The 12,313-nt window shown below is 42.7% G+C and overlaps 1 protein-coding gene and 1 non-coding gene across 4 annotated transcripts in view; one reads left to right on the forward strand and one right to left on the reverse strand.

Moving 5' to 3' along the window:
* Positions 1-12,313, reverse strand: part of LOC116673907 (cilia- and flagella-associated protein 47) — a 77,749-nt gene that overhangs the window by 25,875 nt on the left and 39,561 nt on the right. For all 3 annotated transcript variants that reach the window (XM_032506269.1, XM_032506268.1, XM_032506267.1), the window contains exons 49-53: positions 11,111-11,238; positions 10,918-10,983; positions 10,432-10,575; positions 8,992-9,165; positions 488-599 (exon numbers count right to left, since the gene is read on the reverse strand). In XM_032506269.1, the coding sequence (XP_032362160.1) occupies positions 488-599; positions 8,992-9,165; positions 10,432-10,575; positions 10,918-10,983; positions 11,111-11,238 (624 nt within the window). The remainder of the gene's footprint in view (positions 1-487; positions 600-8,991; positions 9,166-10,431; positions 10,576-10,917; positions 10,984-11,110; positions 11,239-12,313) is intronic.
* On the forward strand, positions 9,536-9,606 carry trnag-gcc (transfer RNA glycine (anticodon GCC)). The gene has a single exon. It is a non-coding gene; the product is annotated as a tRNA-Gly (tRNA).

Consider the following 12,313-nt stretch of genomic DNA (forward strand, 5'->3'; position numbering starts at 1 on the left):
TGTCACTTATTGGGAGCAGTAGCTAGATGGAACCAGTAACCTGCAGGATCTTTGCTAGGCTAAGCTAATGATGGGCGCATCAGCACACACGGAGATGAGAAGGGTGTGTATCGACTTGTCTAACTCTGGGGGTAACGGTGAATAAACTAAAGTCCCAATAAGTTGGCATGTTCCTTAAAATTTAAACACTAGAACCACAAAACCTTAACTTTAACGTTGTGATTCAACAATGTAAAATATTCCGTAATTATGTGCTTAGCATTTGTTCATCTTACAGGCATGCTACACAGTCAAAACAGAATTCAAATGTAAACAGGCATCTAAACAATGGACACCAGAGTGTAATAACCTGTGTGTGCCTGTTGAAGCAAATGTAAAAGAATTTGATAAACATAGTCAGCCAACAGTTGAGCGCAGCTGCCTTTCCCGCCAAACACTAATTGCATAACCCCACAATCAAAAACACGCAGAGATAAAGAAAAATCACCTGTCTGTTTTCCTCGTTTCCATGATGACACAGCCAGGGTGTATGAAGCGTTGTGACCAGGTTCAATCTCCAGGGAGGGAGTGCCACTTACAACAGATAGATCTGTCACCACCTATGTGTATGTTACGACGGAGCATTAGAGCCACATCAGAAGAAATAAATAAGGATGACTTTTTTTGTTTTATTATGGGCTGAGCGCCGACAGCAGCAAGGGCCCTGTTGAAACTGAAGAAATAATTATTTTCTTCGCAAATGAATTGCATTTTTGAGGGGCTTAACATTATCAAAAACTCACCAAAATTGGCGGTTGCATCAATCCTGGTGAAAATGTACGTATTTTAAGGGGTTCGGGAATAGGCGCACAAAAATGGCTGGCTAGCGCCCCCTACAAAATTTTAAAAATTGAGCCCCTGCAGTGCATTCAACGTAGACTCATTAGATTAGATTAGATTAGATTAGATTCAACTTTATTGTCATTACACAGGTACAGGTACAAGGCAACAAAATGCAGTTTGGGTCTAACCAGAAGTGCAATAGCAGTAAGTGCAGGATACAGAATGCAGTGTACTGAATAAATATAGAAATGAATACTATTATAAACAGAGTTTTACAGATGGGTTTGTCCTATGAATATAAAATATAGATAACAAGTATTGTGAGCAAGATTTACAGCTAGGAATGTAGTGAATATATACCGGTGGATATTACTATAAGTGCAAATTTTTACAGATATGTGCAAATAACATAATATACTAATGGTTTACAGAGTTTACAGGTGAGTATGTACTATGAATATATATATACAGGCGGCTATTATTATCATAGACAGAATTTTTACAGATAGATATAATAAGTTAGGCTAAAATGAGAAGTATAACAATGATTTAAAGGTAGTACAAATAAAGTAAAGTTTGGGCAGAAACTATACGAATTAACGTGCAGTGGAAAGTAATTGCATATTACAGTTAAAGTACGGTAGTGCAGATGTAAATGTAAACAATTGGTACTGTAAATAAACAGTCAGCAGTGCAAATTGAAATGTAAGTAATGCAAAAAGGTAAGTAGTGCAAAAAGATGCAGATGTAAACAGTTGTTACTATAGTAACAGTCAGCAGTGCAGGTGAACATTATAGTATTGCAGATAACAAAATGGAGGCAGGTGTGAGGAGGTAGAGGAGAGTCTGTCAGTATATGAGGGGAGTGGGATCAATGAGGAATGGAGTTCAATAAAGAGACAGCTCTGGGGAAAAAACTGTTCTTTAATCTGCTGGTCCTGGTCCGGAGGACCCTGAAACGCCTGCCGGAGGGCAGGAGAGAGAACAGTCTGTGGGCTGGGTGAGAGGAGTCCTTAAGGATGCTGCGAGCTCGATGCAGACAGCGTTTCCTCTGGATGTGCTCGATGGTGGGAAGTGGAGTCCCAGTGATGCGCTGGGCGGTTTTCACCACCCGCTGCAGTGCCTTGCGCTCTGCAACAGAACAGCTCCCATACCACACTGTTGCACAGTTAGTCAGGATGCTTTCTATTGCACAGCGATAGAAGTTCACCAGGATAGTTGAGGAAAGCTGATTCTTCCTCAGTGTCCTTAGGAAGAAAAGGTGCTGGTGAGCCTTCTTGACCAGGCAGGATGTGTTGGTTGACCAGGATATGTCCGCCGAGATGTGGATCCCCAGAAACTTGAAACTGGAGACACGCTCAACAGCCATTCCATCGATGTGGATGGTGTCGTGCGTGCCACTTGGCTCCTTTCTGAAGTCCACGATGAGCTCCTTGGTTTTGTTGGTGTTGAGGAGCTGGTTATTTTCAGTGCACCATGTGGCCAGGTGCTGGATCTCTTCCCTATAGGCAGTCTCATCGTTGTTGCTGATGAGACCAATTACCGTAGTGTCGTCCGCAAACTTGATGATGGAATTAGATTCGTACACAGGCTTGCAGTCGGAGGTGAAGAGGGAGTAGAGAAACGGGTTCAGCACACAGCCTTGTGGTACACCAGTGTTGAGTGTGATGGACGTGGAGCAGTTGGAGCCTGATCGAACATTCTGGGGTCTGTTGGTAAGAAAGTCCAAAATCCAATTGCATGTGGAGGCGTTGATGCCCAGGGCTCCAAGTTTGGCTATTAACTTAGCCGGGATGACAGTGTTAAATGCTGAGCTGAAGTCAACAAACAGTATTTGTGCATAAGTGTTCTTATTGCCCAGATGTGTGAGCACAGAGTGCAGTGCCATGGAAACCGCATCCTCTGTGCTCCTATTGGTTGGCAAACTGGTGTGAGTCCAATGTTGATGGTAGCGAGTCTTTTAGGTGTGCCAGGACCAGCCGCTCAAAGCACTTTATTACGATGGGTGTGAGTGCTACAAGGCGGTAGTCGTTAAGGCACTTTGGGCTGGAGTGTTTTGGCACTGGCACAATGGAAGTGCATTTAAAGCATGTTGGTACAGCAGCTTGGGCAAGAGACAGGTTGAAGATGTCTGTAAAAACCCCAGCGAGCTGCTCCGCACATGCCCTGAGTACGCGTCCAGGGATGTTATCTGGTCCAGCAGCCTTGTGCGTGCTGATCCTGCTCAGTGCCTTGCAGACATCTGTGGAGGAGAGTGTAATGGGGGGGTGGTCAGCTGAGGGTTTGAGCTTGGTGGCAGTTTCTCTGTTGTCTCTTTCAAAGCGAGCATAAAAGTCATTCAGCTCGTTCAGGAAGTTGACATCAGTGGCTGCGGGGGTGGATTGAGTGGGTTTGTAGTCACTGATGGCCTGAATGCCCTGCCACATGCGTCGAGGGTCAGAGTTAGAAAAGTGTCCCTCTATCTTAAGCTTGTAGCAGTGCTTGGCCTCTTTGATGCCCCTTTTCAGATTTGCCCTGGATGTGCTATAGGCCTGTGCGTCTCCTGATCTTAAGTCAGTATTGCGTGTCTTCAGTAGGAGTCGCACTTTCCTGTTCATCCATGGCTTCTGATTTGGGTATGTGGTGATCTGCTTCTGGGTTGTAACATTGTCTATGGTGGTGTTAATATAATCCAGTACAGAGGAGGTGTAGCAGTCAATGTCCGTGTGAGAGCCACTGGTGGCTTGAGTAGCAAACATACTCCAGTCTGTGTGTAGAAACCTTTCCTGAAGTGATGAATCTGCTCCTGCAGGCCACACCTTGATGGTCTTCACTGATGGCTTCACGCGGTTGATGAGAGGTGCATATTTGGGGGTGAGGAACAAAGAAAGGTGATCTGACTGTCCCAGGTGGGGGAGGGGTGTCGCGACGTAGGCTCCAGCCATGTTTGTGTAAACATGGTCTAAAGTTTTGTTTCCTCTGGTGTGACAAGAAACATGCTGGTGAAATTTTGGTAGCACTGACTTTAAGTTTGAATGATTAAAATCACCAGCAACAATAAACGCAGCTTCCGGGTGAACGGTCTGTTGTTTACTGATGGTTGCGTGAAGTTCTTTCATAGCAGACTTGGCGTCAGCATCCGGGGGGAATATAGGCTGCAGTAATAATCGTACAAGTGAACTCCCGTGGTAGATAGAACGGTCTACATTTAACCATGAGAAACTCAAGGTTAGCTGAACAATGTCTCCCAACAATAGCAGAGTTTGTGCACCAAGCTTTGTTAATGTAAATGCACAATCCACCACCTCTGGTCTTGCCGGAGCCATCTAGTGTTCTATCCGCCCGGAATGTGTGAAGTCCCGCTAGCTCAATAGCATTGTCCGGTATTCCGCTGATTAACCATGTTTCCGTGAAGATTATGACATTACAGTTCAAAAGTCTCTTGAAGAAACTTGGTACACATCTGTAGCATGTCAAGACCAAGCGGGTAACCCTCTCCTCTCTAAGCATAGCTCCCATAGACAGTTAAAGAAATGGACCAACAGATCCCGTTGATCTGTACAGAGACCAGTGAAGGAAAATAGAAGCACTTTTCCGGTGATGGCTAGGCGTTACTGCGCAGCCTTGAACTGAGCTTGGTGACGTAGTGGTGACGTGGGCAACGTGTCTGAAAGTCTTCTGGTAGCTGTGCCAAGAGGAATCTCTCCGTCTCTGCTGTTTGGGAATAATTGAGATTTCTCTTGGCACAGCTACCAGAAGACTTTCAGACACGTTGCCCACGTCCCAACTACGTCACCAAGCTCAGTTCAAGGCTGCGCAGTAACGTCTAGTCATCAACGGAAAAGTGCTTCTATTTTCCTTCACTGGTCTCCGTCTAGAACAACGAGATCTGTTGGTCCACTTCTTTAACTGTCTATGGTCAAGATGTACATCAAATTGGAGCCATACCCTAAACCCAACAGGAAGTCCGCCATTTTTAATTGAAAGTTCGAAATTTGTGCGATTTTGGACATTTGCACATGTCGTACTTTAACAGACTCCTCATAGAGATTTCATCCGGTCAACTTCAAATTTGGTCTGTGCCATCTTAAGACTTTAGAGATGAAAAGTTATTAAAAGAAAAACTTTTGCCATAGGGCATGGCCGTGGCGGGGCGGCCATTTTGTGCGTTTTGGAGTCGGTGTAACTTGATTGTACATTGTCCAATTGGATCAAAACAATTCATCAGAGTCCAACCCTGACGACATATACACGCCGATATTGGCTCAACGTCATAGCGCCCCCTAGTGGAAACAGGAAGTAGGTCTAAAGTTAAGGTGCTATACTTTAACAAACTCCTCCATCAACTTCAAAGTCAGTCTGTGTCATCTAAAGACCTAATAGATAGCTGATGAAAAACTTTTCATCAAATCAGATCAACGAGAAAGTGTCTGTAACTACAGCGTACGTTGTCATATCCGCTTGAAATTTTATACGATCAACAATAGTCCAGGTTTGAGGACATGTAAAGGCCAATATTGACTTTTGGGTATAGCGCCACCAACTGGCAACAGGAAATCAACCTTATATGACAAACATCATCCAATTTACATGAATCTTATACATATAACTTCTACATGTGATACTGAGCCACGCCCTTTACACTAACCCTGCCCACTTACTCAGGCCACACACCCTTTTAACATTTGAAATGTTTAAGGTAGACCCTTGTGTGAGGTTTCATTGAACTCAGCAGAGTTCCTTTTTCATTACTGATGTTTTGGCAAGCCCCCTATACTTAAGCCACGCCCCTTTCATAACTGGTGATCCCTTTTAGGTAGTGTCTTGTGTGAGGTGTCATTGAACTCAGCAGAGAGTTCCTTCTTCATTGGTGATGTTTGGCCCGCCCCCTATGCGTAAGCCACGCCCCCTGTCATAACTGCTGACCCTTTTTAGGTAGTGTCTTGTGTGAGGTATCATTGAACTCGGCAGAGAGTTTGTTCTTCATTAGGGCCCGAGTGCCGACAGCGGCGAAGGCCCTATTGGAACTGAAGGAATTATTAATCTTTCTTTTATCCGGCAAATGAATTGCCTTTTTGGAGGACTTGGTGAAAATTTACGTATTTTAATGGTTTTGGGAATAGGCGCACAAAAATGGCTCGCTAGCGCCACCTACAAAATTAAGAAAATTGAGCCCCTACAGCTCGACTAACGTAGAGTCACGGAACTTGGTACACATATGTAGCATGGCAGGGCGGACATAAAACTCCATTGTAGCCCCCCCTAAACCAAACAGGAAGTCCGCCATTTTGTTTTGAATGTTCGAAATTAGTGCAATTTTGCACATTTCCACATGTCGTACTTTAACGAACTAGAGCTTTCATCCGATCAACTTCAAACTTGGTGTGTGTCATCTCAACATGTTAACGATGAAAAGTTATTAAAAGAACAATTTTTCGTCATAGGGCGTGGCCGTGGCGGGGCAGCCATTTTGTGCTATTCGCCACCGAAACAGGAAGTGGGTGTAACTTGAGCGTACGTTGTCCGATTAGCTCAAAACTTTTCACGATTCATCAGAGTCCGCCCCTGACGACATCTACACGCAACTATTCGCTCAAAGACATAGCGCCCCCTAGTGGCAACAGGAAGTAGGCCTAAAAGACAAGGTGCTATACTTTAACAAACTCCTCCTAGAGATTTCATCCGATCATCTTCAAACTTGGTGTGTATCATCCTAAGATGTTACCGATGAAAAGTTATTAAAAGAAAAACTTTTCGTCATACAGTGTGGGCGTGGCATGGCAGCCATTTTGGGTGTTTAACAATGAAGATGAAATTGGCTACAACTACAGTGTACGTTGTCGTATCTGCTTGAAATTTCCCACAAACACCAAGAGTCCAGGCCTGAGGACATCTGCAGGCCAGTATGGACTTTTGGAGATAGCGCCACCATCTGGCAACAGGAAATATGCCTTTTGACAGGAAGTGAGTGTAACTTGAGTGTACATTGCCCGATTGCCTCGAAACTTTTCAGGATTCATCAGAGTCCGCCCCTGACGACATCTACACGCCAAAATTCACTCAAAGTCATAGCGCTCCCTAGTGGCAACAGGAAGTAGTTCTTAAAGACAAGGTGCTATACTTTAACAAACTCCTACTGGAGATTTCATCACATCAACTTCAAATTCAATTTGAGTCATCTTAAGATGTTGAAGATGAAAAGTTATTAAAAGAAAAACTTTTTGGCAAACAGTGTGGGCGTGGCATGGTGGCCATTTTGAGTGTTTAGCGATCACTGAGAAAGTGGCTGTAACTACAGTGTACTTTGTCGAATCTGCTTGAAACTTTTTAGGATTCATCAGAGTCCGCCCCTGACGACATTTACACGCAGAAATTTGCTCAAAGTCATAGCGCCCCCTAGTGGCAACAGGAAGTAGGCCTAAAAGACAAGGTGCTATACTTTAACGAACTCCTCCTAGAGATTTCATCCGATCAACTTCAAACTTGGTCTGTGTCATCTTAAGATGTTGAAGATGAAAAGTTATTAAAAGAAAAACTTTTCATCATACGGTGTGGGCGTGGCATGGCGGCCATTTTGAGTGTTTAGCAATGAAGAATTAAGTGGCTGTAACTACAGTGTACGTTGTCGTATCTGCTTGAAATTTCCCACAAACACCAAGAGTCCAGGCCTGAGGACACCTACAGGCCAATATGGACTTTTGGAGATAGCGCCACCATCTGGCAACAAGAAATATGCCTTATATGACAAACATCATCCGATTTACATGAAACTTAGAATGTGTGGTCTACATGTGATACTGAGGCGGCCCAAATATTATGACCACGCCCAGTCACTCAGGCCACGCCCCCTTTCATAACATTTGAACCGTTTAACGTACAGTCTTGTGTGGGGTGTCATTGAACTCAGCAGAGACTTCCTTTTTTATTGGTGATGTTTGACCCGCCCCCCTATGATGCGGCCACGCCCCCTTTCACAGATAATGACGTGTATGACGAATAGGCTTGTGTGAGGTATCATTGAACTCAGCAGAGTTCCTTTTTCATTGATGTTTGACCCGCTCCGCTATGATGCGGCCATGCCCCCTTTCACAGATAATGACATGTATGACGTATAGTCTTGTGTGAGGTATCAATGAACTCAGCAGAGACTTCCTTTTTTGTTGGTGATGTTTGACCCGCCCCCCTATGACGCGGCCCCGCCCCCTTTCACAGATAATGACTTGTATGATGTATAGTCTTGTGTGAGGTATCAATGAACTCAGCAGGGAGTTCACTTTTCATTGGTAACGATTTTCAGTGTATGAGTGACGCGCAAATGCGCGGTCGCAAGGAGAGGCGTCCGCCAGTAACCCCGACTCGCGCAGGTTAGCAAAGGCCCTCCATCGCTGCTTGCAGCTTTAATTGTTGATGTTTTGCTCGCCCCCTATGCTGAAGCCACGCTCCCTTCCATAACTGTAGGCCCATTTTAGGTACATCATTGAACTCAGCAGGGAGTTTCCTTTTCATTGGTGACAAGTTTCAGTGTCACAAAAATGCACGGTCGCAAATTAGCGAGGCCCCATCCAATGCTGCTTGCATTTCGAGAATAAAGTTAAAATGTCGAGAATAAAGTAAAATGACGAGAATAAAGTCAACATGACGAGAAGAAAGTGGAAATACTTTTTCGAGAATAAAGTCAAAATGTTGAGAATAAAATCAACATGACAAAAATAAAGTGGAAATACTTTTTCAAGGGTAATGTCAAAATTATATTTCATATTCTCAACATAATTTTTTATTCATCTTGTGAAATATCTCAATATCTACTTGATGGATTGGCACATTGATGTATCCTCATGTCTTTAGTGATACCCTGACTTTTTATCCAACATGAAATTTCATATTTTTGTAAGGATTTACTCTACCATCATCAGGTCAAATTGTAATGTGTTAAGTACTTTGTTTTAAGACACAATACTTTCTAAACCAATGGCCTTCCCATCAACCTCAGCTTTACTTTGCTGATTAGCAAATGCTAGCATGCTACCATGCTAAACTAAGACCGTGAACATGGTAAACATTAAACCTGTTGAACAATCGGATGTTGGCATTGACATTGTGAACATGCTGACATCCCTGAGTACAGCAAACCCCTTTGTCAGCAAGTATGGAAGTTATGTGTGTGGAAGTTATTTGAGTGTGTGCTTATACCTTGAGAGTAAGTTTGTTCTGGCTGTAGTTGGGGACATCAATCTGGGCATGTGTGGTTTGACCTACAGAGCACTGTAATACCAAATGGTCCACAGGCAGGGGGTGCTCTCCCACTCCTCTGAGGGTAAACACGTGCTCGATACCGTCACAGTCATTATGTAAGGACAGCTTGCCCTGTGGGGGTAGGGATAAAGTCCAGGCAGTTAAACGCACACAAACTGGTGTTCATTGTACATACAAAGGAAAGGACAGGCCCAAGACAAGTAACTATAGGATAAAAATGTTTTTTATTTAAGTCTAAAATGCATTAGATTGCATTGGAGGAACAAGATGGTGTTCCTTCTTTGTTTGTTACACTCTTGATTGTGAACAGACAATTGTGAAAAATCACATAATTTCCTCATTGTGGTACATTCTACAGTGAGCATCTTCATATTTTAATTTACAATAAAGAATGAGTCAAACAAATTTATAAACAGAGCAAGAACTGCAGCAGCAGCATGTCTGTTATTTAAGCCCCACCCCTTGACATACACTCAGAAATGCATTGGTGGTTCAGTGGTAGAATTCTCGCCTGCCACGCGGGAGGCCCGGGTTCGATTCCCGGCCAATGCAACATGTTTTTCCCTCTTCTGTATGCATTTACTTCTATTTTCATTTCAAGACATATTTTTTTTATTTATGTATTAATTTAAATAGAGTAATTTTTTTCACTTTCTGCTGGACTATGGATGCATAGGATACATTATTAGATCAAGTTTTTTTTTAAATATATCTTTCTAGATTTTTAACTTAAAATAAATAATAGTTTTCAATTACTAGTCTACTAATGGTTAAACAAATTAATCACTTTGAAAAAGGAAAATACTTCTTTGTTCAGCTTTCTCTATATATGACAGAAGTAGTAAGCTTTTAATTAATCACTGTAAGGGGACAACTAACTAAACTGCAGAACCCTTCAAAAAAAGAGCTCAGTTACAGTAAAATACATTTCTATCACATTCTTAGAAAAGCACAGGAAGATTATGCTGCCCACAGAGGAAGATTAAATTCCCAGATATCATCTTAACAGCCACACAGGCCAGACAGTGTGCTGTGCTGCTGATTGAGGCATCACGATAAGTGTTCCTACTTCAGCTGACTGTTCCCTGAGAGGATGGAATGGAATAGGCTAATGAGAAGAAAGGCCAAATATGAGGGCTTGGCCAGATAAGCATTGGTGTCAGGGGACTTAAGTGAGCTTTCTACTTAAGGGTTGCTCTCTGAATTTGCCGAATACACACTACCTCAAGGCCACCACACTTTAAAGACTGCAGAGAGTGTCTACTAGGCAAGACAGTTAAAAAGCAAGAATGTGACAAAGGGACAGAAGGACAGAAATCAAGAAAGAAAACACAAAGAAAGAAAGAAACAATGAAACCACAACAAAAAAGGCATTACCGTGACAATGCATTGTGCAGAAGGTTGAAAGGTGAGGGGGTAGCAAGCTCTTGTCCCTGCTGGCACATTCAAAAGCTTTGGGCCGGAGAATCCTTCACCATACACCTCAGCTTGCATTTTCCAGTCTTGGTGAGTTTCATTGTGCTATGAGAGAAGCATAGGTCTGATCATTTGACTTAAACCCAGAACCCACCGTTATTTAACATTTTGGCAAGCAATTTTACAAAACTACCATCATAACATAATCCACTTTTCTAACCTAAAACCTTTAATATGTAAGTTAGTTTTAGTGATTTAATTAGTTGAAGATGCATTCCAACCATGGTTTTTGGTTGCTGTGTATTCAGGATTACCACTCTCCTGTAAGAAAGCAGTTTCTCATTATGAATAAATAAAATGATTCATACTTAATCAAATACTTTTAGGATAGCCCTAAATAAGCAGTGCACACACAGACTGATTGATGCATTTTCTCTTGCCCCTCACCAGTGGTATGTCTTGCGTGACCGAACGGTGAGCAGGCGAACTGAAGTCCAAATGTACGGATCCTCCCTGTGGCCACAAATTAGATTTTTAGTAGCATTAACCATAAACACATGAACCAGCAAGCAATCCAGAATTTACTTAATATACCATTGACAGGTTTACAAAGCTCCGTCTAACATCAGCTGATATCTACCTGTGAAGTAACCAGTGCCTCTAGTAAATAGACCCTGGTATCACACCAGGATCTCAGGACCACCTGACATGTAAATTGCCCCACGGAGTTTGCCTGAAACTGCAATGGGATGTCCACACAGCCACAATCTATCATACACAGAGAGAAGAGGAGACTTAGGGATGAGAGGAGGTGGACAAACAAAGGACAGTTACATAAATAAATGAAATGACAATGAGTGAAAACTATTAGGGCATTTCAGTTGTGGGACCTTTCCGGGGGATCATGAACCTTTTGAGGAACTCAAGATTGTTCCACCGAAGAAACCACAGACCTTTGTTCTATTATTTTCTAACATGGCTGAACAACAGTGTACCAGTCTCCGCTATCCAGCTAGCAGGCCTGCTAGCATTCTGAACAGATGGAGATGCTTCTCTGTCAAGTAAGACTCATGGAAATGGGCCATGCATATATAACACTGGCAGGTGCAAAAATGCACCAACCAGCGGTGAGCAGTATCTAACTACTGCTCACCGCTGGTGGAGTTTGTGACCGTTTGATGCCGACCATTCTACACTCCACACAAATTCACGGCTGGGTTTATACTCAGTGTTTACATCCCACCAAGCACTAATGCTACCAGTGCGTAAGCTGAACTTTACGGAGCTATCAGTGAGTTCCAAAGCGCACATCCGGATGAATTATTTATTGTTGCTGGTGATAATTTCAACCACGCAAATCTCAATTAGTAAGTGGATTTTGCCATCAGGTAGAAAGTAATGTAGTATAACTGCCCACACCTCCAGAATGGGGAAGAGCTTCTTCCGTCAAGCAGTCATACTGTTGAACAACAAAACCTGATGCAAATTTTTCACCTGAACGAAATGCACTCCAGCCCTTTTTTATATATGATTATATGATTTGATATGATATGATTTCTATCTCTGTTGTCAGTCTGGCTCAGGTTAAACTCTTCATGAAACATGAACAATAAAAACAATCAATGCCACAGAAAGTTTTTTTTGTGATAAGAATTCCCAGAGCGTGCCAAAGCTTTTTTTCAAGAGTCAGCCCAAGGTAAAGTTTGTAGGACCTAATTAATATTAGGACGAGGGTCCGACATTTATAACCTTAATGTTTTTAAAGTTATAAAAATGTGAATTTGTCGTCAGGTTTGGACTCTGATGAATTGTGAAAGGTTTTGAGCCAATTGGACAATGTACA

The sequence above is a fragment of the Etheostoma spectabile genome, chromosome 24 (genome assembly GCF_008692095.1).
Source record: "Etheostoma spectabile isolate EspeVRDwgs_2016 chromosome 24, UIUC_Espe_1.0, whole genome shotgun sequence".
Classification (NCBI taxonomy): domain Eukaryota; kingdom Metazoa; phylum Chordata; class Actinopteri; order Perciformes; family Percidae; genus Etheostoma; species Etheostoma spectabile.